Source organism: Stylophora pistillata, chromosome 5, assembly GCF_964205215.1.
Source record: "Stylophora pistillata chromosome 5, jaStyPist1.2, whole genome shotgun sequence".
NCBI lineage: Eukaryota > Metazoa > Cnidaria > Anthozoa > Scleractinia > Pocilloporidae > Stylophora > Stylophora pistillata.
In genome coordinates, this window is record NC_142523.1 from 36,664,381 (window position 1) to 36,691,209 (window position 26,829).

The window sequence follows — 26,829 nt, forward strand, 5'->3', positions numbered from 1 at the left end:
CCTGAGAACCAAGATTAAGCAGTAAGTTAACCTAACAAGCTGAATTATTCACGCACTTTGATCGGAATTGATGAATCCGGAAACATTAACGAATCCGGAAAACTCTCCTCTAGTGTAAACCTAGTCTTAGAAAAAAAATCCAAATTTTGAAAACAAAGACTACTAGTCTCTGCGGAGTTCTATTGTTATCGCTATTGTTTTCATGACAATGACAATAACTTTATTTATACTTGAATTTAAGATACCAAATACATGCTAATATCTCCAAGTTAAATTATCTAAATTTAAAATATTTAAAATTAATCTAATTACTATCTAAATACTAACTATATATAAAATACAAAATATAATTCTAAAGCAAAGGATATTAAAATATAATTTCTAAACAAGGTGAAAACTAAGTAAAATTTATTCTACAGGTCGAATTTCAATTTAGAAACTTCAGATCTAAATTGACTTAATTCGTGTAGCAGTCTTATGTTATTGGGAAGAGAGTTCCATAGCTTACTACCCTGATAGGCCAATGAGTGGAGGCCATAGCTAGTGATATTAACCCTGGGTACAATAAGAATATTATCCCCCCTCAGATTAATTTTGCAGTTGCGTAAAGTAAATAACCTAGAAAGATATTCTGGAACCAACCCATGCAAAGCTTTAAATACCAATGTTAAAATATTATGAATTCTTCTATTAAACAAAGTGGGATGCTTAATACGCAATAATAATTCCTCATACGAGCTTTTATCATCATTGTAAATAAAGCACAACGCACATTCATTAAGTTGTTTCAATCTGTTGGAATAACCTTTTCCGCAATGATGCCACTGACTTCTGCGATACTAGTGCAGTGCTCTACCAATTGAGCTAACAAGCCAACTGAGAGCAGGCCGTTAAGTTGATTCGTAATAAACCCGTGAAAGTGATAAATCAGATACAATGAAATATATGAAGTTATAAACTCCTAGAATTGAAGTGCGCATGACACCTCCATTTGGAGCTAGAAAGCTACCTGAAGATTCCCAGACATACTCGGCTGCCTGAGAGCAAAGATTAAGTAGTAAGTTCACCTGACAAGCTGAATTATTCATGCAATTTGATCGGTTGTTACTCATGATCTATTGGAAGACAAATGCATGATTACCCCTCAGAGTGATTAGCATCTAATTTCTCCTTGGAACATCAGCCCAAAATCATACATTAAAGTTATGAGAATGAAGGAAATGATCACCAATTGAAGCTCTTGCCATGTGTCTGCACAGTAATAGATAACGGCAGTCATCAAAATGGGGTAAGAATATCAGTGATAACTGGACTTTCTGATCCCAGAAATGTGAAGGATGATCCAATGCCAAATTCTCCAAACTAACACTATAAGAATTGTATGGCAGACAGTAATGAGAATTACTAAACATGATCTTAGGGGTAAAAGTGTTCATTATGCCACCTGGTTAGCTCAAGTGCTAGAGCGCTGGACTGCTGTGTGGGAGGTTGGGGGTTTGAGCCCCAGACCAGGGGAGTAGGGAATGTAGTTCCCAGTGCTGTGGTCTGGCCTGTTGATTGAAATTGGGGGCATCTATTAAAATTAGTCTTCACAAAAAATTGTAAACTGCTGCAAGCAGTCTGTTAAGTCCACCATGAAACATTCTGATGTGTATTTGATCATATCCCAATGTTAATTTGCACAATACAAATATTAAATTGCTATTAATCATATTTACTTGAGCAGGCCAGGGCAAATTACTGACTGCCCTCATTGCTCTGTACCTTGTGTGGATCAGTAAGAAAGTAAGGATGATGAAGAACACCATAATTATGTGGTCCCGCCAATTCCCATTCCACCACTATGACCTAGCTCTGGAAAACCTTTTCTGCTCCAAAATCTAATTTTCTTTTGGCAAAGTCAACAGGAACCAACTGCAAGAAATCAAACAGCCAACACTCCAAATCAGTATTCAAAATAGATCACACATCATTTTTATCTATAATGGTGGTTTACCTCAAGTCAATCTAGAGCCCTTACTGTCTTAAAGTCTTTACTTGTGCCAGGGGGCGCGTTGCAGTAGAGCTCAAGGATGAGCCATTGAAAAAGTGATGGAGACTACAAAATCAAAATCATTTGATCCGAGTCACCTGTCCAGTCTCCAGTGTCCCATCTCCACCGTGAGCATCCTTGAGCTTCGTATCATATTCCAAATGTATCCTATCTTGACTTGCATTGAAAAATTTCTTTACTTTCTTTACAAAGTGTGTCTTACTGTAAATCTGTAAGAATAATATAATAATATAGGCTTATTACTGAGTAATGGAGTCTGAGGAGGTGAAGGTTCACAATTATAACCTCTCATACTTTGGGAGCTTGAGGAAGAGGCAATCAAAGATACTTTGAAACTAAATCTGGTAACACTAGTTTGAAAGCAGAAAGCAAATAAGAAATTATCGTAGGCCACCAGGTTATTGTGAACACCATGTTGTTTTGTTAGATTATGCCCACACTGAGAATTGTTCCGCTAATTTCTTGGATTGTTTGGGTCTGGTTTTTGTGTATGACCCGTGTATGAGTCAAGGGTGATTTTTTGAGCTGATATTTTTGGTCATAAAAGGTCGATGTATACACAGGTAAATACAGTATTCAGTTAAAATGTCTTAAGTTTGCACAAGCCTTTGAGCATTTACACAGGAAAAATGGGAAGGGGCTGCTTTGTAACACAAATTTCTTTCACAGTTTTTCTATAGTGTAATTGTTTACTTCTTCATCAGAGATTTATTTCAATCAACGTAAAATGAAGTAAAAGTTGCTGCCTTAAGGCTGAAAGGACTACCCAACAGTTTCATTAACATATTCTCATCATGAGTATCATGGGAATGTTTTAGAAAACAGTATGGAGAATATGCATACTGATGTTTAACACATGAGGCATGACTAATGCAAGCAAAAGGGACCTTACAAGGTCAACCTTAGGTTTCACAATAATTTTACGAGGAATTTAAAGTGGGAACTTTGAATCCGATAACTTTTGAATCCGGAAAGTTTTGTCATGTAACCGCTTTTTTTTCTCGAATCCGGATATTATTTCCACCTGCAATCTTTTGAGTTTGCGGTGAAACTAAAATGGATCTGGTGCTAACATTGCTGGCGGTCTCCGGTTGCCTAATCTTGTTGCAGGTTCAGGCGATAAATTTTATCATGTGTACAAAGTGATAGCAAGTGGTTCAATTCATATTATTAATTGAAGGACCAAACCAACAAAAAAAGACAAAATAAAACATATTATGACTGGAAGCAAAAACTAGTTGCTCACCTTTCTTAAAGTTTGAAAAATGGCAAATGAAACTGAATAATCAAAATAAACAAAAAAAGACAAAATAAAACATATTATGACTGGAAGCAAAAACTAGTTGCTCACCTTTCTTAAAGTTTGAAAAAGGCAAATGAAACTGAATAATCAAACTGATTTCTTTAAAGACTTAGTATTGATGCTCTTTTTTTTTCTTCCTAGTGCTTCAAGTTATCGGATTCAAAGTTCCCACTTTAAATTCCGGATTCAAAATCTCCGGAGACACGACCAAACCGGGAAGTTTTTATTTCGGATTCGTCCACTTTCGTGTAAACGGCAGAATGAATCCGGTACTAAAACGTTTCGGATTCATCACGAATCCGGAACAATTTCCTCTACTGTAAACCTAGTCTAAGATAACTTCAAACGTGACTAAAACAATCCTGAAACCTTTACCTTACGGATAGATTTGATTCATTTTTAATCGTAAGCTTAAGAAACTGTCGCATGCAACTGACCGATTCGATTCTCAGTTTTGATCACGTACTGAATATCGCAATTTATACTCACCACCAACTTTCAATATCGTAGCTTACAAATGGCCGCTCGACCCTATGTAGTCGATATGTGAACTGTTGTCCCTTCTTTTAACTCCACGGCGCCAACAACTTGCTTTTCATCTAAAATACTCACGCTGTTCTCGTCTTCCCATCGAACGACGGTAAAAACCATCTTTTTTAGGGATGTTGTTTTAAGCTAATCAGTCAAGAAGAGAAATAACAACGTACAAGCGGGCAACAGATGAAAAGTACATTCAAAGATGAGCGCTAATTGAAATCTTTGTTTCTGAAACCGCCGCCTGGTTAGCTCAATTGGGAGAGCGCCGGACTGCTGTGCGGGAGGTCGAGAGTTCAATACCGGCCGGACCAACACTCAGGGTCTTAAAATTAACTGAGAAGAATATGCTTCCTTTCTTTAACATCTAGAAATGGTTAGATATTCTAGTCTTCTCGGATAGGGACGAATAAATGGAGGTCCCGTCTCCTGCAGGGTTAGGGGCAGGAGACGTTAATTTCCCACGCACGAGATTACTGTGTGATGGATGTCCTCCCCTGGGGTGGGATGGGTGGGTTTCCACATTTGCATTTAAACGAGCTATAGCTCATATGCGATATGTGGTTATGTGGTTAATCACAGGCCTGATCACGTGGATATTTTGGGAATTGTCATTGGTTAGTTGAGAGAGTCCGCTGGCTCGCCCTATTGTAGTCTCAAGAGAAGCCTGCAAGATTGCAAGATTATAAAACGTCCTGACTTCTCTGAACGTTCCTCTGCTTTTTGGATGATGGATACCCTTGGATCCACGTTCTGACGTTGATGTGAATAATGATGTGCACTCACTTTATGTAGAAATAATCGACAAGAATCGAACGTACTACAAATGCACGATTTGGGGCAAAAAGTTGTCGAGGAAACAAACACTCAAAACCCCCATGAAATGTGTACACAGCAAAGGTGAGGAATGACACAAGCCAATCATAATTCTAAATGTGATTACAAACGTATCGAATTTACCTTGTTTCAAAAAAGACTTAGAAAAAAATCCAAATTTTGAAAACAAAGACTACTAGTCTTTGCGGAGTTCTCTTGTTATCGCTATTGTTTTCATGACAATGACAATAACAATAACTTTATTTATACTTGAATTTAAGATAGCAAATACATGCTAATATCTCCAAGTTAAATTATCTAAATTTAAAATATTTAAAATTAATCTAATTACTAACTATCTAAATTCTATCAATATATAAAATGCAAAATATATTCTAAAGCAAAGGATATTAAAATATAATTTCTAAACAAGATGAAAACTAAGTAAAATTTATTCTACAGGTTGAATTTCAATTTAGAAATTTTGGATTTAAATTGACTTAATTCGTGTAGCAGTCTTATGTTATTGGGAAGAGAGTTCCATAGCTTACTACCCTGATAGGCCAATGAGTGGAGGCCATAGCTAGTGGTATTAACCCTGGGTACCATAAGAATATTATCCCCCCTCAGATTAATCTTGCAGTTGCATAAAGTAAATAGCCTAGAAATATATTCTGGAACCAACCCATGCAAAGCTTTAAATACCAATGTTAAAATATTATGAATTCTTCTATTAAATAAAGTAGGATGCTTAATACGCAATAATAATTCCTCATACGAGCTTTTATCATCATTGTAAATAAAGCGCAATGCAGATTCATTGAGTTGTTTCAATTTGTTGGAATTACCTTTTCTGCAATGATGCCATACAATAGAGCAATAATTTAAATGAGGCAAAAGATAAGCATTATATAATTTAATCTTGGCATTGATGTTATTCAATTTCTTATGTCTTTGTAAAACTTGAATTTGCTTGCTAACTTTCTGTGCTATGTTACCTATATGCATGTTCATTAAACTTTAACTCATGATCAGGGTTACACCCAGTAGCTTAACACCCCCCACAAAACTGATCTCCTGTCTCCCAATGGAAAAACAGGGTATAGTTGTGTCATTGCTCTTACCCAGCCACATGGTAGCACATTAATTTTATCAGGATTCATCACAAGGCCATTAGAGCAAAACCAAGAATGAGCAGTGACAAGATCAGTTTGTAGGTGTCCATGTAGTAGGGAAACATCGTTATTAATATCAAAGATCTGAGTATCATCAGCAAATGAACTTATTTTGGACTGAAGACTAGATAATAGTAAATCATCTAGGTAAATATTAAAAAGAAGGGGACCTAATACAGACCCTTGAGGAATTCCTCTAAGAAGAGGACTCCAATCTGAAAATTGATCGCCTAATTTTACTCTCTGTAAGTGATCAGTTAAGCAATTACCTATAAATGCACAACTTTTGGATGATATACCATAGGCAGCAAGTTTGGCTAAAATTAAACCATGTGGCAAGCTGTCGAAGGACAGATCATTGAACAAAGACTGCATAATTAATGTATGGGGTTATTAATGGAGTACTCTAGCCAGCAAATTTTGTTTTTTGCTCATTTAATGTGTTCCTACGTCCCTGGGACCAAAGCGTCTGGGATTTGCCATATTCAATTTCAGTGAAAATTTACAGAACATTTTTGAAATAGGATTAAAAAAAATGTGGATTGATCGTACAAAAATCACTCTAGAAAAAACAGTATTTAGAAATAAAAAATTCAGAGACACGCTTTTGTTGTTTAAATCTTAATAATATACATGAAAAAATTTCTCAGTTCTGAATGGGTAAGATGAATGCAGTTTTCAGTTAATTCAGTGCAGAAGAGAGTTAATTCAGTGCAGAAAAGGGTTAATTCAGTGCAAAGAAAGAAACAAACCAGACATTCTGATTGGTCAGAACATTTGGTCCATGTCAAGGTCAATGTCAAGGCCAATTTCAAGGTCAATGTCAAGGTCAATGTCACTTGCAGGGTTTGAATAAATTATTTTTCCACGTGATGCGCGCACTTTTCTTCTGCGTAGTTATGAGAAGTTACCTCATATTTTTTCATGTATATTATTAATAGATAATCACATACTTTTCTTGTGCAATTTGGAATAAATAAGCACTTGTAAATTTTTCAAAGACCACAAATTGCACTCACCCTACAGGCTTTTGCAATTTTGTTAGTCTTTGAAGAAATTTACTCGCGCTTATTTATTCCAAATTGCACTCGAAATCATGTGATTATACCTATACAAAACCAGCGACTGTCAAAATGTGAGAGCAATCGAACAAATTCCCTCAGGTGATTCGGGTGCTCACATATAGAAGTCGTGAAAAATTCGACAATTAATTTTTTTTTTTCAAAAATTTTGGAAGCACTAGGAAGAAAAAAAAAGAGCATCAATACAAAGACTTTAAAGAAATCAGTTTCCTTTTAGATTTGAACTTTGTTTGGTGTTGGATTCATTGTCTGGTTCAGTTTGATTATTCAGTTTCATTTGCCTTTTTTCAAACTTTAAGAAAGGTGAGCAACTAGTTTTTGCTTCCAGTCATAATATGTTTTATTTTGTCTTTGAAATTTCATTGAAATTTCAAAGACAAAAAATTTCATTTTGTTTTTGAAAACTAATTGTTTTTAATTGATTTATTTTATTTACAGTTATGTCAGAAGACTGCACCTTTTTGATCAGGTAAGGGGTTAAAATGAAGTCAATACTTGTTAGACAGGGACTACACAAATTCCCTAATGAAGGAAAAACAAAGGCAGGGAAGAGAAACACTCCTATTGTATTTATTGTAATCAAATTTAGCGAGAAAACTTTGAAAGAGGGCTGACCAGATACAAGGTTTCTCACTAAAATCTTATATATTTGTTACACCTTTCAAATACAATAAACACTCAATGTTGCATCAATGCAGTCATTTTGGTGGTTATGTATGGAACACTTTTTGATGAAAATTTATTCTGCAATTGTGGATCTGGCTTTAATCATTACTTTTAACATTTTAATAATCCATAAATATTAGTTACCAGTATTTTATCAACTATTGTTAACAGGGTACAATTTTAATGTTCATTTGATGTTTGTTTATTTTTTTGTTTACTGGAAACAATTTTCAATGAATGTAACTTTGATTGGAGCAATTGTAAATTTGTCAGGCAATGCACTTCTTTCCTACAGAGAGGGAGAAAAAGTTTTGTGTGAAAATATCAAACAATGGCTGTGGGGAAGACTTTGATCTTAGTGGCTTCCTTTAAAATCTCAGGGCAGGGTTAGTGTGAAATCCGATATCAGATTTGATTGCTTTGAAAGAAAACTCAATACGATTCTATTTGTCTACAATTTGATGATTCAATACCTTAACTGCTAAAAGCATATTCATTACCCCTGGTGCCCAATCAGGATTTGGTTATTTAAAAAGAGCTGTGTGTATTTGATATTTATATATTTATTTATATGTTTCATGTCATGTATAGGTCTTTTACCAGCAAATTAATAACCAGTGCTGTTCAAAAGGGCTTTTACCTCAGGAGGTTCTCAGTGACATTTTCTCCAACATTCAAGCTATTCACCAACCGCACAGAGATTACTTATTGCCTAAGTTGGAGGTGAGGATGATAGAATGGTATTTGTTTACTTTTTGGTTACTAGATATTTTCAATTAAAGTTAAGAAGTTACATACCTAATAAATATTTAATGAAGCCAAATTAAAGACAGTAAGCCTCCATCCAGTTTCATTTTTGGAATTGAAACATAGTGTTTCTTTCCCATCAATAAAAAGAGTGCTCCCAACTTCAAAGCTGTAATGAGTTGGTCAGCCTTGGTAGATTGACCACAGTAAAGAGTTTCTTACATTTTGAGTGTTAACCCTTGATCATAGAGAAGGGCTCTGAGAAGAATATTTCAAGTGTCTGTTCAGCTCTTCCTTTGGACAAGCTGATGCTCAAAATGTCACCTTTAGAATCTCTTCACGATGGCCAATCTACATTATCAACTCAGCTGATTAAAACAAATTGTCTTGTTATACCTCCCCATGGACCCTCACCCAGCACCACAGTTTCTCTAGAAAGGTAAAAGGTAAAGCCTGTTTACGAGCAAAATGGCCCATCCGGCCAGCATTTAAATCCAGTTTCTGTAGCATGAAACGACTAGGAGTATTTCTACTCCCCCCTGGATGAGATGCTAGTCCATTGCAGGGTTACCTCCAGTGTTAAATCTGCTGGTACCCATTTATTCTCTAAGAACACAACACAAAGTTCCCCACTAGGGCTCATACCTGGACCACTTAATCTGGAGTCAAGCACAGTAACCATGAGGCCACTGCGCCTCCAGTTTCTCTTAAGCTAGAACCTTACCCCTTTATTCATCACTCAGTTCATCATTCAGCCAGACATTCAATCAGTCATTTAGACAGTCAGTCAGTCAGTCCATTGATCCATCAATCATTCGTCATTCAGTCAGTCAGTGACTTAGTGAGTGGGTCAGTCAGTAAGTCCCTCAGTCAGTCAGTCAGTCAGTCAGTAAGTCCCTCCGTCAGTCAGTTAGTCGGTCATTCAATCTGTCAGTCAGTTAATCAATTATTTACAATCAATCAGTCAGTTAGTCAATCAGTTCTCAACATGTATTTAATGAATAGTCTATTCTACAGTTGTGTGCTTGGTTGCCAAGCCTTTCAGTGAGAGTGAGGCTAGGTTTGACCTTGTTATGATAGAAACCCTTCTGCCTTTCAAATGTAAATCACTTTGTTATCATGCTAAGTAGATACAGGTCTCTATCACAACAAGGTCACCTTCAGCCTCACACTGAATCAAAGGCTTGGCAACTAAGTACACAACTGTAAAATGGCCTATTTGCATGATCCTCTGTCTTATAAGTTTTCATTCATTTATTGACCTAGTTTTATTGTTATTTATTTTTATCAGGGGCACCAACAACCAAATTGGGGATATTCTTAAAGGGCTGGCTCCATTTCTAAAGGCAAGTGTTCTTCAAATTATTCCACATATAAGCATTGTTAATTTCCTCTAGGCACATTCTTATGTCACATTATTTCTCAGAGGGGTTCAGAATCCACAAGTGAACGTTACCTCCTATCATTCCACATGTTCAAAGCTCAGATTAGCCTTTTGAAACCTAAGAATGGCCAGCATCTTAATTCTCCTTAAATATTGTCTTCCAATCACACATTAAGGTTACAAGAATAATAGACATGATCATCAACTAAAGAGGCTCTTGATTGTGTGACAAATTCTCCTTGTTAGCATCTTAGGAAATGTATAGAGAACAGTATGGAGAATATGCATACTGATGTTAGGGTTTAGATCATAGCTTTGGGTCCTGTTGTTGCCTTGAATTATAGTGAATATCTTGTACAGGTTGCAAAAAATTGATAATTTCAATTCGTAAAGATCATTTTGTTTCTTACTGAAGCATCATTTAATGTAAATAATCTAATTTAAGCATCTAAATCATCTAATTTAAGCATCTTTTTCATAAAAGGGCTAACGCTCGAAACGTCAGCTTTTTTATTCGTTACGGTGGCCAATTTACAATTTCAACTTAGTTGATATAACCAAATTACCTTCTTACCCCTACCGACGCAGCACCACAGTTTCTTTAGAAACTTTCCGCCTTTGTACTATTATTGTTGTTACACAGCAATTCCAGGGTTCCTATAACAATTTTACAGAGCATTCCTTTTGGATGCTGATGTCCCTGACATAGGTCTTAAAATATTTTATCTTTTAAAATAGACAGGGTTTTCCAGCTGTTTTTAAATAGTGTCAGGTAAAGGAGGAGACGGGAAATATTATAGTTCTAAGTTCTGATCCGAGAGCGCGACAAATCACAATGTCTGACATTAGACGGATGGCAAGAATCATCTCAAGAATCATAAAAGATGCTTCTTTAGATGTATATACTATATGTTGGAAACTTTGACAAAGCAACAGAAACTTTAGCATCTTGGATTAAAAAGTCACCAACTATGGCGACTCTGATTAAGGACATCCGAGTAGGTTATATAATTAGAGCAATTTTCAATTGAGCGTCTAAAATGACCCGAGACTACTTTGGTTTTCCTTTATTTTGCTCTGTGATTGGTCCAGAAAACTCGCGCCACTTTCTTAACCAATTAATTGGATTCAAAACTAAAACCTGGTCGCGCGCGTTGTTCCGCGTTTCAGGCAGTTTGCTTTTTTTTTTCTTTTTTTTTTTTCGAATTCTAGTTCTCATCGATTTTTGTTTTACAACACGTTGGCAAAAATATTTTACTTTGCCATTATGTCTCGTGAAAGTAAGCCACAACAATCAAGTCAATTGGAACGATTAATATCGTTTTTTTGCTGCCATGGAATTATAAGAATAGTTTAATTCTGTACCTCCCAAATGGAAGTACATGTAAAACTTCTTTTTGAGTAATTGCTCAGGAGCCGGCGAACACAGACGTTTTTCCGGTTTTCACTTCTGCCTGGGCTGAACAGCGGCGAAACTTCGAGCATGCGCAAAGGGATCACTCTTTGCTTCAGCCCGCTCGGCAATTTCCCACGGAAAATTTTTATCGAAAAACCTAAGAGAAACAACTGCTGTCACGTAATACTTCAGGAGAAAATAGACAAGTTCCTAACAGGGCTCGACACTAACTTTTCCACTTACTAGCTTAGTGGCTAGTGACTGATGTTTTTAGATGTTACGACAATTTCAGTCTGTTTACTAGCCAAACTGGCTCGTGGAAATTGAAAGCCACTCGCCAAAACTGAATTTCTACTAGTCTGTGGTTAGTGGGCTACCGTTAGTGTCGAGCCCCGCCTAAACATCTGTAAAAGAAATCGAGAGTTAAGAGGAAAGGAAAACTTGAGACTAATCTCGCACGAAGCTAACTTGATTACGGACGTTTTGTTAATTTCCCATTCTTTTAAGCTTTATCAAAAAATCGGATTTGATAATGTTGTGACTTAGTGGCTCGCGCAGTTGGTTCTGACATCCCATGAGAACACTTGGTTCTGACGGTCTATAAGCATGCCTCCTCGCTCTTACAACATTCACTCGTGCGGGGTGTTTGACTGCTCTGTTCCCGAGCGGTTAAGGGTGACAACCGGAAACTGAAGTCTATCTTGATGCAACACCAATTTTTCTTCACTAATTAACAGAAAAATGTATGGGAGTCTAAAGGGAGAGTTGTGATTCATATCGTAGATCTGGGTATCTGTATTTTTACGTCCTCTTAGAAAACGGAGGAATGTGACCATTGAACTCTTCAACATAACATGTTGCAACCAGTGCAGACGGTGCCGAGATACAAACTGCTATTAAAAGGTAAAATTAGAGCTTGAGATTGCTAGTAGCTAACTGAGGACACATTTTGATTGAATGTCGAAAATAATCCGGTATTACATTGGTTTTAACGCTCTGTGATTCGTCCAGAAAACTCACACCGCCCTCTCGACCAATCAGATGCAACACTGAAGCCAACCGCGGCTTGGTCAGTCGTTTTTTCCCGCGCTTTATCCAGGTTGCTATTTTTACTTTGAAAATTCCTTTCGATGTGATGGGCCGTTTTCATCTCTGTTGTCTGAAATGCGCTTTCCCTGCGCAGCTGGCGGTTTTGTGCGCGGTTTGCAACACTGAGAGGTAAAGCCGCGAGTAGGAATAACTCTTTCCCGTCTGAAACCTCTCGCTCACATATCGACCTAATTTTTGCCTAACGTACGTGATGTTGGTAAGTAAGGGATGTGTCTGTGCTCGTAAAACTGACGAAGAGAATACTTTGTATCTGCGATGCCACCCGTCTAATGTCAGACATTGTGATTTGTCGCTCTCTCTCGAAGGAGAACTTAGAACTATATTTCCCGTCTCCTCCTTTACCTGACACTATTAAACAGCTTGAAAACCCTGTCTATTTTCAAAGAAAGATAAATTCTTTTAAGACCTATGTCAGGGACATCAGCATCCAAAAGGAATGCTCTGTAAATTGTTATAGGAAGCCTGAATTTAGATATTTTTAAATTATTTGGTCCCTCTTTCAACTTGTATTTTATATTAGTTGTAGCTTTATGACAATTGTATTGTAAATTTCTGTTTTTCCTTATTTAGACTTAGTAGCAGTTAAGGTCCACATAAGCTGTACAGTTGCATATTTTTTTAAACCTACTTATCAAATAAATGTATGTATATGTCTGAAAGGCACGCACTTTAGAGTTCCGGTTCGGGACTAGCTCCTGAAACTGGTTATATTTGGAACACCCTTGTAATGTTTCGCCTTCAAACATTTCGCCTCTTTCTACTCTAAAAAGGGTTGTAGAAGCTAAATTTGGACCATGTACTTTGTTTTGCAGTTCAACGACATTCTCCTTTGCCGTGCAAAATTTCCTGGCACAAACAAATACAAAGTGAAAGTAGAAATGGACTTGTACGGAATGGAAGTACACGAAGTAAACGAGGAACTGGAAATAGAGAATTGCTTTCGTATAGTAAGCAAACAAAGAGTCATGGATTTCACCGCAGCGTCCGCCGAGGAGAAAGAAGCTTGGGTGAATAAACTTAAAGAGACCGTAAACGAACTGACAACGAAAAGAGAGAGTTATCGAAGAGGGACCAAGCTTGAAGTCATGGAAGAGGGAGACCTGGGAAAGAAAGCGCCAGCCTGGGTACGAGACGAAGCAGTGAGCATGTGCATGCTTTGTGACGTCCTGTTTACGAAGTTTCGTCGGAGACACCACTGTCGCGCCTGTGGGAGGGTGGTGTGCGGACATTGTTCTGGCTTCAAAGCACCGCTGGAGTACAAGAATGGGAAATTGGAGAAGGTTTGCGAAATTTGTCACAGGGTTGTTGTGAAGGGCTCCAGCGAGGAAACGGTCAAGGAAGTGGAAGGGAAGGGTCAGAGTGTGTTGAAAATCGGCCAGGAATCAAAGATCTGGCATAGTGGATACTTGAATTTCAAGGCCAAAGGAGATAAAAGCTGGCAGAAGAGATGGTTTGTGCTTTCGAGTGACTTTGTGTTGTTGCGGTACAAGGCCAAGAAGGTAAAGGCATTATTAGTATCAGTATCAGTACCATATTGATCACTTCCGAGTCAGTATTAGTACTTACATTGTGGCAATACTAGCAACAACAGTTTTCCAGTATTGGCTGGCAACATCTTGAGGAACTTTTGACTTTATCGAAGACGGACAGGAAGTGTTTCTTAATCAATGATTTCATTACTTCAGCTGGAGAATTGTGAAGTTTCTGTCGACGTTAAGGAGAAAGAAATTTACCAAGACAAGGTAAACCTATTTTGAATCGTAAATTCGTTGAATTTTTTTAGGTTGGAAACTGGAAACTATTTCACTAAGTAGGCTGGAAAAAAAAAAAGAAAAAACGACAGCGCTTGTTGCGATTGCAACAATCAAACTTATTTCTGCGGTCGCTTGATTTCTCTTTTCGTGCGTTCGCAAAGATTGTTCAAGCTTCTTCCAGCGGTCCCAGCGATTCTCGTGTTGTTAAAAGTGTTGTGTTCTTAGTCTTTGGTGGAGTTAATTGAGGGCATTTGTGTTTCTTTGATGCAGGACACAAAAGCAGAGTTTAACCTCCCCCTCCCTGGTCACAATGCAGACAAACCATCTCTGGTAAGTTATGTTGACAGCATCGTGTAATTTTTGTGAGATGAACCCTTGCATGAAAATATCCCTTCTTGAAAGCGCGTCAACCGCGTTTTCCCGCGCTTCAGGCCCTTGGCCTGTTGTTTCTTTGAGTTCTGATTGGCTCCTCGTGATTTCTTCCTTTATTCTGATTGGCCATTCTGATCACTTGAGTGCTGATTTTACGATGCACAATCGATTAGCAAAGTGTTTTCAATTCTCTGCGATGACTTATTACATTACGAAATTTTTACTACAAGTCTAGCGAAGAATAAAATGTATGTAAATCGTGTAAACAGTGTAGTGTTTCTCTTTTCGAGCCACAAACTTGGCACGGTTTTTAATAAGATTTTAACTTTTGTATGCCTACTTTTCTGATAAAGTGATATTCTTGCAAAGCCTCTCAGTAGATGGCAAAGTTTGTTTCGTTGCAACAACTAATGCCTCTGTTTTTTAAGCATGCGCTGTTTTACGATGGAAGATTGTCGCATTATCGTGTTCTTTTGTAAAATAATTTTATACGCATCATTACCAAAGGATTTTTATGTGTCTTTTTACATTTTCCTTTCTAGGCAGACGAGGTGGACCGCCGCAAGAATGTGTTTAAAGTACATCACAAAAACCTTCGGGTGTATTTTTTCGAGGCCGAAAATGAGGAGAGCATGCAAAGGTAATAACAACCGACGAAATTTCAAAATCTCCTTATTAATCAGTATACGTTGCTATTGAGAATTTATCAGGGAATCCGAGATCGTTTTGATGTGATGTGTTTATCTATGTTTTCGTCTCCGCGCTAGAATTCAAATCGCGATGTCTGGGTTTTAACTCCCAAGATCTGATTATTAATTGTCCCCTCCATCTGCTACACATTTCCTTGTAATTTAGTAACGGGAATTCGGTGATAAGTCAAGATGATTACTTCTACCTGATAAGTTTGAGAATTCTCATAACCTGTTTGCTGGATAGTGTTGGATATTTTAGGGAGAAGATAGTTGTGAATCGCCTCCGGGGAATTTAAGTATTAAGTTCCTCTCTCCACCCCAATGAAGACCAGTACGTTGTCAGAAAACCTGGCGAATGGAGGGGTAGGGACGGAAGGGGATGAAAAGGGGATGACTTTTGATAGACTAGAATCCCGTCGAGGGGTGGGTGGAGGTGGGGTTGCCATTGCGACTTGTTACTCTCTGATACAGAAACTGGTGTGATCTCCAGCGGTGTGGTTTAGTATAAGTACACTGAAGAGCGCATTGAAGAATGATTTCTCATACCATGGTAGGGGGTAGATAGAGAAAACTGTTCCAGGAGAAGACTGCTGACAATCAGGGCTGAATTTTGTCAGATTCTCCGCACCTTAATCCAAAGAAATAAGCGGAAAACTGCAAGGAGAGTTTTTATTTCTTATCAGGTGGATGGAACTTCTGGCTCGTGCAATGAAAGCTGAGGAAATTGACGAAAAAAGTCCGGAAAATCAGGAAAGCAGTGAGACTATAGAGGTCACGGTTATTTGAGCCTTATTATATTAATAGCTTCAAAATATTTGAGGAATTGAAAAAAATCCGTTCTCCTGACGAGGTTGCAATTTTCAATAATTTTATTTCACGTTCAGAATTTTTTCAAAATTTACGAGACAGAGACATACGAGACATAATGAAGTCAAAGAATATTATGGGATACTTTCAACAGCTGGTAGGGTGATGAAAGGCAAGATTGATTTGCCAAATATGGTTAGGTTTTTCTTGATCCCTACAAAGCATTACTTGTAACCCTCACAAAGTGTCTCCGATTAATATCACTTATAATATAAAACTGAAAATCAAAGACGCGGTGTTAGTTTCATTAACATTCACGTGTGTGTAAATGAATAATTACCGGTACTTAAATCTAGGCCGCTTATTTTGTGAAATAGAGAAACTGAAATACCACTTACTAACCGAGTTCGATGTCCGTACTGTAAGTTACAGACCGAGTTTTTTTTTCGAACGGAGAAAACGAGCGAAAAAGGCATAACATATAATACGAACCTGGAAAACGAGGTTACTAAGATATCTCTGGAGTCACAAAACACAGGGAAAAACGGCCCGTTAAATTGAACAATCATAGCACACTTACTAAATGAGAGATCTGGTAACTTATTGAAGTTTTTCATGGGTCGAAAGATGCGGAGATGTGCTCATGAGCTATTGTAAAGAATTGGAGTTGTTGAGGCACTATAAGAAAATTTAACTAAGAAAAGTGTCTGAAGTTAAGAATAGAGATATTTTTTCCTATATATTTTTGTAATATGGAATTTTGTGTATGCGAAGGAAATAAAATGCGTTTTCACTCAGGCTTATATGTCTGTAGTACCGGTTGGAGGGACGATAAATCTAATATATATCTCTATTTTGAAAAATTCAAAATCAATTATCATTCCCACGACGAATTTCCGGAGTTTCACTCCCCAAATTTTATTTTTTCCCTTCGAAACCATCATCGAGTTACAATAAGGGCATTCTTTAAATTGCAGCTTCAATTTCGAACACTCGATGTTCTTCAATTTCGATGGCCTGCTCAAGAGGGCTATATTTTTCTCTTTATTGCCAGGTGTATGAAAGTATGTGGGATGGGCGGGGAAACTGCGAGGCAAGCGCAAGTAAATTGCGGGAAAAAACTGCCAGATAAGACTCCGATAAAATGCGGATAACCTACGGGAAAAGAGCAGTAAAAGTTCGGTAACCGTAAGGGAAAACCGCGATTAGCCTGGGGCAATCTGCTGCTTAAATGCGAGAATAACGCAAGGAAAGTGCAGTTAGCGTGCTGGTGACGTGAAACAGACTGCGAGGAACTATACAAAACATTGATTCTTAGTCACAAGACCAAATCAAACCGTCAGATTTTATTTGATGTTACAATGATTACTAGAAATCTTACAAAGAAGATTATGCTTCGTCTTTCGGCACACACTGCCTTATGGGAAAGGGAATCTTCACGATCGGAAGTGTCACGTGAGTCGTGGTTTTACAAACCAAATGTTCCTGACAGCCGCACTTATGCACGCTCTAAAAGTTGAATAAAAAAATAATGCCTGGTTAGGAAAGTAGATCGGGTTCATTACAGTAGCGGAATAAACGAAGAGTCCTCAGGGGGGTGGGACTCGGGGGAGCGTGAATGCCTGTTTACTTTCCAGTGAGATTTCGGTGGTCTATTCTAACTTTTGAAACCTCATTTTTATCGCTCTATAGTTTCCATTTCACAAAGCCTACCTATGTATTTACCCTTTCAGAGCGTCCCAAACAACATTGACTCGTTTTGGTGGCTCGACCTACCTATAGAAGTTGGAACAATTTTTAGCTGTAGAAAAAGGAACAATCTTTAAGGAGTAGACAAACACTCCTCAGGGGGTGGGCCTTGGGCACTCTAAATTCCACTTTCTTATTTTGGACCCTCATTGTTCCCTTCCGATTTTTACCCCCCAAACCAGTCTGTTCTCAGACCTCAGTTTGTTCTCAGATCGCGTGATTCGACCGAGACAAACTTATGAAAGACTGGGGAATAGGCATCAGCATCAAAGGAAACCCGCCTACCATCCAAGAGCGCTTCTCGATTACATGTTGTAAAGATCAAAAGTTTATGTAGTCAAAACAGCCGATCAGAACTAAAGAAATATTACAAGGAGCCAATAGGAACTCAAAGTGAACACCGAAACCCCCTGAACAACTTTAAACGAGGGACCAGTCGCGATTGGTTTTTTATTTTGAACCTGGTTGGTTGAAAAAAAGACGCAAGCTTTCTTAACCAATCACAGAGTAATGTAGAACAAAACCAAAGCGATCCACGATTCTTTCAACAGTTAATTAAAATTTAACTATTTACAGTTATTGCACTTACCCTGAGGTAACAAGTGAAGTATTTCTGCAACTTCAGGCTACATCGCTTGTTAAACAGACAACAGGTGTTTGGCCAAAAACAGTCGGCTGCCGTCGTGCATTTCTGAAATCAAAGTTTAACAAAGGCAAGATTTCATGATAGGGATTTTTCCTCATTCAAAGAAACAGCATAATTTCTGATGCTTCCAAACGACAAGGAAAACAATTCTTATTATAAGGTAAAACAGAGTTTTGCTAGAACCGTTGTAACACGATCTCTCTCGACTACAAGTTATTATAAACGCTGCGAGGAAAAAATAATTTAAATTTTTGCCTAAGTTCTGACAGTTTCTGCTCCAATAGAAATAAGAAAGAAAACCTTGCAAGGACAAAATACACAATTATTTTCTGCTTTTTCTTTTTTTTTTTTTTTTTTCATTAACAGTTTCCTCCCCTTGCCAGGATAAAATCTTGATGCCGGGTCCAGTACGGCACTGCCAGGGTCCAAAGTTTCACTGACATCGATTTCTGTTAGTTTTTCGACAACGATGGGCTCATTGATCGGCATGCATTGCTTCACTTCAGCTGTTTGTTCTCTATGTCCATTTCCCGTGTTTCCTTGCAGGCTAAGCTCGGTGCACAGTTACAATGGGACTTTTCCTGGGAATGAAAACAAAACAGCTTCAGGTTAGGAGCTTAAATTCTCGCAAACGTCAAAGTTCTAGACTTACCAAAGTGTCGCACGCTGAATACTTCGGCAAATTGGAGCAAGCCTAAGAAAGATAATAAGTTTGATTTCCAACTAAGAAGAGTTTTACACCATACGCCTTAATCTTATCTAAATCAAGAATATCGTTATTTAAGCTGAGATTACTAACTCTGTTGCATCCGTCGGTTTACTCCAACCTTAATCATCCCTTTAGCAATTGAAAATCAAAACAGACCGCTTAAATTTTCGTTTTGGTATGAGTGTGTGAATAAAATTTCTACGCAAACTATCACTCACGGTTAAATCATCTATATCTTTCCTTTTCACAAAATATTTTCTCGTCTTTCTCGTCCAATTAGTATCGATACCGCGTTTGTTTGTTTGTTTGTTTTTTATGCAAAGAAATTGAAGGCAATCAAATTGAACTACACCAGGACATTTTAGTTACACTGCACCGCTTAGCCTTATCGATAATTACCGCTCTAAACTGATACCTTTCAACTCTTTTAGCCCTAAGATCATGTTTAGTAATTCTCCTTACCCTCTGCCATACAATTCTTATGATGTTAGTTTGGGGAATCTGGTATTGGATCAACTAATAATCTCCTAGTTGATGTTTCCCTTTATTTTAAGGATAACTTTTGTCCTGTTCACTCATGGACGTTAAAGGATTAACAACTTGCTTTAGGGCGTTTCTGGTTCCGAAACGAAAAAAAATCTCTTTTAAGCTTTATATGAACAACTTACCAAAGACAACGAAAAAAAACAGCATCAGGACAGCTACGGTTTTCATTTTGAGGACCTGAAACTAATCGAAATTAAATGGCGGAACCTTGAGGATCGAAATTGACTCAGTCTTAACTGAGTAAAACTACAGATTGCCGGGTCAGTCATCTTTATACGTTTTTGTCACGTGATCGCAGATTTCGCACGATGCTATTGAGAAACTGTTTGACAGGATCTTGAGTAAAAATGCTTGGATCATGTCAATCTAATAACAGACATGAAAGAGTTCCAAGGCTTTAAGAAACTTTTCAAAAGGAAATGAAGATGTATGCCCTCCACAGAAACATTAACCGACCTCTTATTGAAAACGTTAAGTTGTCGTTTAGCGCATTCTTATTATTTCTGAAGAGAAAATGGCGGGGAGGGCTTAAGACTATGAGTCATTGCTTAGAATCCATAAGTAGCCGTTGATGAAACATAAAAGAGTTTTAAGTTTGGTTATGCTTACAAAAGCAACACTACTTTTATGAGCTTTCTCTACAGTTCTTAAAAGTACAACGTACAATCTCTTAAACATGTAATCGATTCTTACTTCAGCCTGTGTCCAGTTCGCGCGAATTCAAATAATCTATCACAGTCGTAAAGAGCTTGTAATATATGTTAAGCATCTGTGAAAACACGCCACATACAAGAAACAACATATTTAACAGTCTAATGGAAACTTAGATTAATACTGAGTAGAAGTAACACTTTACAGCACATTTAAGCAAAGGCTTCTTAATCTGTTTACAGCTTTTGCTGTAGTATATATTCTCGAGAACGTTTGAAAACGCCATTGGAGAGAGTTTGTTTATATCAGCTGAGTTGATTTTGTAAATTGGCCACCGTAAATAGTTTCTATGGCTAACATTTCTAGCGTTAGCCCCTCGTCAGAGCGAATAGAAGGGTAACGCTCGAAACGTAAGCTTAGAAACTCTCTAAGGTGGCCAGTTTAAGTCATCAAGTTAGTTGGCCATACCATTACCGCAACCGCACCAATACTTATCAGTTCTGCTTCGTTTTTAAGATGTGTAGGGTATTTAAGTTTCTAAACTGAGTAGGAACATTATAGTAAAGCATGCATGTGATCAGGATGTGTGATGTCATATGATGTACTTTGCATGTGATCTTGGGTGGATCACATGCAAAGTGGTTCTCGCAATATAATAAACGCATGTTGAGACTGAGGCCATTATGAAGTCAAAATACTTGTCAACATGGAGCCGTCTTATAATGCAAGGGGGCATTCGATGCCCGGGGCATAATGTGTGATACTCCAGTCCTTCTAGGCACTATTTGGACGCTAATATGAACTGAGCTACGAAGCCCGCTTATGCTGAGGGCAAAGCAAATTTTAGTCACGTGTTCATCGTTCCCGCAGGGGAATGTGAACAAATTTGATCTGCTGTTCGCTTTAGTTCTATCGTTGGTGCTTTTCGAATTCTTGCGAGGCTTAAGGCTTTCTTGTTGCTCGGAAGAAGCTGGTGTTGGCATCCCACTTTTTTTATTTCTCTGTGGGATGGCCAGCGTAAATAATAAATTTTCTTTTCGAACCATGCCTATCAAAAATAGTATGAGGGCAAGGGCTTCATATAATCTGTAATTATATTTAGTAGTGACATGCGATTACAGAAGAAAGTTGAAAGCGACTTAAGGAAATGATTGCCGACTAAAGGGGCTCTTGATCGATACACAAATTCTCCTTGTCATTTATAGGAAATGTATACAGAACATTGTGGAGAATATGAGTTCTGATGACAGGGGGGGTATGAAGGGAAATTTAGTAGGTAACAGGTAGCTCTAGCAAAAGAAGCAGAGGAGTCGAATTTAACAGTGTCTTCTGTAAAATTCACCACACTACTGCTGCGCGTCTCTCTCGTGTTGACCAAGCGTTGTTATACGCGTGAGTTGAAGTCCTTTCCGGATAATTGTGCTTTCACGTCTTGAAAGCAAAGATAAACATTCTCTGCCAATCAGTTTTTTCATGAAATCATTCTGTATAATTGGATGATGGTTTCATTTATGATTTGAGAGCAGCAGCACTCATGACGTCGTTCGCGACAGTTTTCGATTCAGCCAAGCTTTAGATAATAATGCTAAAAATTACCCAGCACCGTAATAAAAATATGACATACGAAAATGAAACGTGAAGTTCTGGTTTTCGTTTCCAGTTTTTTTTTTCCTTAAAATTACCTACATCCTCCCTACGACTTCCTGTCTGTACAAGAACACTGTACATGTTACATGTTCATTTTGGAGACAATCGCATTTTCATCTAGAGTCAAGAGCTCGAGAAAGTTTGATCGCGGAAACATTTTTTCAAGAATTTATCTTTGAGATTGAGGTAAGAATTCAGTTGTGGTGCATTGTTTTAAGCGTCATCTTACACAAATGTACGTTAAATATATTTGAACGCAAATCAACAAAATGACGACTATCCCTGCAAACTTAGTGGACTGATTTTAGTTTTTTTCTTTATTCTACTCGCCATGGGGATCAAGACGATCCCAAGTAAGAGCGCTACTGTGGGAAACTGTTGAAACTCGGAGATTCATCATTCTGAGGCTAGAAAACTTATAACGTTTATTTCTATTTCATATTCAACCGCAGTCGCTCCAATAACGTGTACGGTGTTTTGTTATCTTTCTTTCTTGTTTTCCTGGTAGATTAAAAAATTTATTAAAAATATAGGATACATTCCAATTTTTCTCTACAATGTTTTAGACTGTAATATGTTTACCTGTTTTACCTTTGCATTCAGAATCGTTTTTGAAACAAATGTTTATGACACGAAGGAAATCGGTTTGGTTCTGTTTTTATTCTTAGTTATGGCTGAAGATAAAGTTTCGCAATTGAAAGAAGAACTAGGTCTGGAGAGCGAGAGTTCCACAGGTAAAAGAAAAAGTTTTTCAACAAATTATGGCATGCACATAGTGGGAAGATGGACAAATTAATTTAATCTTTAACGAGAATGAAGATGAATCCCTATGACGGCGTTGTCACTAACAACTAAAAGAAAATTACAGTTTTTATACATTGAGGAGCTAACCGCTTGTTTCGCTCAGATTTTAGAGTCAGACGTGTGCGGCTATTCATTGATATTTGGAGCCAGTTTGTGCCAGGGTAGATTTACGCTCCACGGGTCGATTGCCACAGTGTCGACATCTTTGCAAATCTTTTTAAGCGAGAGACACGACATTCAAAACTTAAAAAGAAAAAAAAAACGCTCTGGTAGATACTATCTGTAGTTCAGGGTACTGGCTTCTTTGACGATAAATCGAGCTTGCATAGTTTAAAAGCGGCCATTAAAGTCGAACACAGAAAGGTATCCTAGTATTGTTTTTGTTTAGTATTTTTTACTTGATAAAACGGCGTGCGATGTATATCACATTTAAAACATGTGGGACAAATCTGTCTTGATACCGTGCTGAATTCCTTGGTTTGTTTTGGTTTACGGAAGCTCTCACTTTATCATCTATTTTTAAATCTGTTTACTCATCTTCATGTAAGTTTTGAACCGTAACTACACTTGAAGTTTCACCCAATCGGCCGAGTTCCAAAATTCATGCTAACGCCCGCTGGAGAGCTACAATTCGACATCATTTCGTCAAGAAAAAATGATGGAACAAAACAAATAAAGCGATTGGAGTTAACAAGTATTAGGTTTGCAAAATTCACCAGCTCATAGAATGAAACTTTGAAGAGTGACGTCACAATTTTCGTTAAATTTCTTTTTTTTCGAATCCTGAGAATAGCTTTGGTTTCCTTGTAACCTCGTACGAGAGTTCTGTTCATGTCTTGTAATTTACTTTGTCTACCCCTTCTTACATTTGGAGCCAAAGTAACTCGATCCGTATTGTCCTCTCTAATTAAAGTGGCTCACCAAATTTCTAATCGATTTAAATTGTAGCTACATGTAAAGAGTACATGGCAAAAGAAAACCAGATTTAGATGTTTCCTGAGATATTTCCCCACGATGGACAGAAAGTATCCGTGTTGTTAATCAACTCATCCTTCTAGAATTTGTATGATCCTGTAGGTCTAATTACGCACTACACCCGTCGCTTGTCTCTGGCTGTAACTTTGCCGCCTGTGATAGGATACCATTTGGTTGGGTGTGACAAGTTCAATGTCTGATATGCGTTCTTGATCATAACCAGGCTTTTTTTATTTCATTTGTTGTTACAAACTAGACCAGTCATACTGAACTAAATTTATGCTGCACCGAGCTAAACTTAAAAAGACAATCGACCATTCAGAAGCGTTAAACTAACTTTAACCAAGAACACATTTAATTTAACTTAGATACGATACATCTTTTTCACGAAATTTCAGGGGCAGATATATTAAGTGAAGCTTCCTCCACTGATAAAGGAGTGGATTTAAAAGCCTCTTCGTCAGTTTCAGGTAAGTAAGCCTGACTTGGATTACAATAAAACATCTTCGTTGAGGAAAGTATCTTTTATATAAGGATTTCATACAATTATGTCATGTCACATGACCCAGACGCTTATGAAAAGAGTAAACAGAATCTAATGATGATGAAAACACAAGTAGCAACAGAAATATGATGATGTTGCAGAGATATAAACGACGAGGACGATCATTCATACCCTTTTCTTTTAATTTTAGACTCGGAGAAGACTCAAGTTTTACCGGCATGTGGAAAACTGGCCATGGAGGATTTGGAGATCGGAAGTTCCACAGGTACAGAGTTAAACTGTCAACAGTATAGAAGTATTAAAATAAAAAATCTGGTTTATAAATTAAATTTTTTAGTTAACAATGAATTAATAAGCAGCCACATATGATACAATAATGAAATGCTTGAGAACAATAAACAGCAACAATACTGAGATAACGTGTGAAAAAAGGTGCAGTTATTTTTCTTGATGTGTGCAGAGTAGGTGATTACTTTCTAGAAATTCATTATCCTTCATCGTTTAAGGGAACTTTCGTAAAGACAGCGCAATATGTTTGATTCTTAATTTATTTTAGGTGCTTTGAAAGGGAAAGACTCAGTAAACCAAGGAAAGGTGGATTTGGATGATGAGCTTTTATCAGGTGAGAGAAATGAAACAGCAAATGAATTGCACTTTTCAAGTTTGTGACTAGAAAAAGACCTAAAGAAAATAAATTTAACGTAAACAACTAGTACTGATTCATTACGGTTCAAAGTTTTCTTTGCTTAAAGTGAAGTCAGTTCTTCTTTACCATTTCAAGGTCAATTTGGATTAAAGGAGTCAGATGACGGTGACGGCAAATCAACAGGTACAAGTAATTAGTACAAACTCAGAGTATGTGTGAGCCTAAGCATCAATTAACACTGGGAAAGCAAGTGAGCTTCGAAAGATTTGACACGGACTGAATAACTTTTTGTGGGTCAATATTTAAGATAGAGATAAAGAAGAAATTAATTTGTAACCTTTATCCGCGCAATAACCATGCGATGTAATATTTTCACTTTTCCAACTGATTTCGATCTTAGCTATTTTTACATCAAGGGGAAAAACCTTGAATATTTTATGAGATAAAGAAGACAAAAGTGGTGAGTTTCCCACGAGTTATAGAGTGTTATTATTATTTATATGTATTGGTATTTAAGTTGGTCAACAGGTCTTCCCTGTCGCAGCTGAAGGAAGCCTGGACTTTGCTGACAACAGTTCACCAGGCAAGAAAAAGATATAATGCTTCTTCAGAGTTTTTGTATCATCAACAATAAGACAACTGGAAGCGGAAGTTTGTCAACTATCATGAGCAAATTAAAGCAAATATTTTTGGTATCTCGACAATCAAAGAGACCACTTTTCAGTCGCGTTATCACATGTTTTGGCCATGAATTGCCCTTTGATCAGTTGATAACTCAAAAAAGATTGAAAATCATTTCTTTGTAAATTAATTGACAGAAAAAAGTGAAGCTACTTCTGTTGAGAAAAAACTGAACATGAAGGATGCTCCCTTAGCGGGTAAGCGAGGAAGTGAGGTGAAATTAGAGTCTTTGAAATATCGAACCCGGTGGAGTTTAATTGGCCGGATTTCTTTCCATACTCTTTTCTCTCTAGCGCTGTTGTGGGAACAGTAAACAGAATCTATTGATAATTAAAACATAAATTGTAACAAGAATACGATATTGTTCATGACCATGAAAACGGTGATGACGACCAGTCAAACCCCTTTTTTCTTTATTTTAGAGCCGAATAAAACTCAAATTTCCTCGACACCTGGAAAAATAGAGGATTTAGAGATTGGCACCTCCACAGGTACTGAGTTAAACTTCAAACAGTGTAGAAGTATATTGCAATCATCGATCTGATTTATTAATTAAATTTTGGTTTAAAATGAATTAACAGACAGCCGCCCATAATAAAGCACTGAAACGCTTGAGAACAATAAAAAGCAACAATACTGAGATAACAGGGGCGAAAAAAGGTACAATTATTTTTGTTGGTGTATGCGGAGTAGGCGGTTACTTTCTAGAAATTCGTTATCCTACATTGTTGAAAGGAACTTTCTTAAGAACAGCCCAATATGTATGATTCTTTATTTATTTTTAGATACCTTGGAAGGGAAAGATTCAGCAAATCAAGAGAAGGTGGATTTGGATGATGAGCTTTCATCAGGTGAGAGAAATGAGACAGCAAATGCATTTCACTTCTGAAGTTTGTGACTATAAAAAGACCTTTGAAAATACACGTAAATAAAAATCAACACAAACAACTGAATCATTACGGCTCTAAGTTTCCTTTGCTTAAGGTGAAATATTCTTCTTTACCATTTCAAGGTCAATTTGAATTCAAGGAGTCAGATGACGGTGACGGCAAATCAACAGGTACAAGTAGATAGTGCAAACTTAGAATATGCGTGAGCCTAGGGGTCAATTAAACACTGGGAAACAAGTTACAAGGCAAGTGAGCTTTCAAAGATTGAAAATCGATTTAATAACTTTCTGTTGGTCAATATTTAAGACAGAGATAAGGAAGAAATTATTTTACAACCTTAATCTGCATAATAACCATGCGTTTTAATTTTTTCACTTTTCAAACTGATTTCGGTCTTAGATATTTTTACATCAGGGGAAAAATCCTTGAATATATTAGGAGATGAAGAAAACAAAAGTCGTGAGTTTCTCTCGAGTAGGAGTGTTATTA

The 26,829-nt window shown here is 37.3% G+C and overlaps 2 protein-coding genes and 2 pseudogenes across 6 annotated transcripts in view; 3 read left to right on the forward strand and 1 right to left on the reverse strand.

The window, feature by feature from the left end:
• The window catches only part of LOC148731753 (uncharacterized), a 6,812-nt pseudogene extending 2,805 nt beyond the window's left edge, over positions 1-4,007 (reverse strand). The window contains exons 1-4 of the transcript XR_016001509.1: positions 3,969-4,007; positions 2,131-2,262; positions 1,765-1,897; position 1 (exon numbers count right to left, since the gene is read on the reverse strand). The exon at position 1 is cut by the window's left edge and continues 308 nt beyond it. The product of XR_016001509.1 is annotated as an uncharacterized LOC148731753 (transcript). The remainder of the gene's footprint in view (positions 2-1,764; positions 1,898-2,130; positions 2,263-3,968) is intronic.
• LOC148731745 (FYVE, RhoGEF and PH domain-containing protein 2-like) overlaps positions 1-13,202 on the forward strand; it is an 87,574-nt gene extending 74,372 nt beyond the window's left edge. The window contains exons 1-5 of one of the 3 annotated variants that reach the window (XM_088762060.1): positions 4,538-4,790; positions 7,402-7,432; positions 8,221-8,352; positions 9,668-9,722; positions 13,079-13,202. In XM_088762060.1, coding sequence (XP_088618186.1) covers positions 4,717-4,790; positions 7,402-7,432; positions 8,221-8,352; positions 9,668-9,700 — 270 coding nt within the window. In that variant the 5' untranslated portion in view covers positions 4,538-4,716 and the 3' untranslated portion in view covers positions 9,701-9,722; positions 13,079-13,202. Of the gene's footprint in view, positions 1-4,537; positions 4,791-7,401; positions 7,433-8,220; positions 8,353-9,667; positions 10,757-13,078 lie in introns of those variants that run through there. The other 2 variants (XM_088762062.1, XM_088762061.1) reach the window with 2 other exon arrangements.
• The window catches only part of LOC148731754 (FYVE, RhoGEF and PH domain-containing protein 4-like), a 98,850-nt pseudogene continuing 82,752 nt past the window's right edge, over positions 10,732-26,829 (forward strand). Inside the window, exons 1-2 of the transcript XR_016001993.1 lie at positions 10,732-10,758; positions 11,972-12,059. The product of XR_016001993.1 is annotated as an FYVE, RhoGEF and PH domain-containing protein 4-like (transcript). The remainder of the gene's footprint in view (positions 10,759-11,971; positions 12,060-26,829) is intronic.
• LOC148731755 (uncharacterized) lies at positions 13,773-16,689 on the forward strand. The gene is made up of 4 exons (XM_088762074.1): positions 13,773-14,008; positions 14,291-14,350; positions 14,935-15,032; positions 15,768-16,689. The coding sequence occupies exons 1-4, from the start codon at positions 13,934-13,936 to the stop codon at positions 15,868-15,870; spliced, it is 336 nt and encodes a 111-aa protein (XP_088618200.1). The 5' UTR covers positions 13,773-13,933; the 3' UTR covers positions 15,871-16,689.

What these genes read in the sequence shown, in the direction of transcription:
- LOC148731755 (XM_088762074.1), top strand. Translation starts at nt 13,934, where the DNA reads ATGATTTCATTACTTCAGCTGGAGAATTGTGAAGTTTCTGTCGACGTT. An exon ending in AAGAAATTTACCAAGACAAG is followed by an intron (nt 14,009 to 14,290) that starts GTAAACCTATTT and finishes TCTTTGATGCAG; the next exon opens with GACACAAAAGCAGAGTTTAA. An exon ending in ATGCAGACAAACCATCTCTG is followed by an intron (nt 14,351 to 14,934) that starts GTAAGTTATGTT and finishes TTTCCTTTCTAG; the next exon opens with GCAGACGAGGTGGACCGCCG.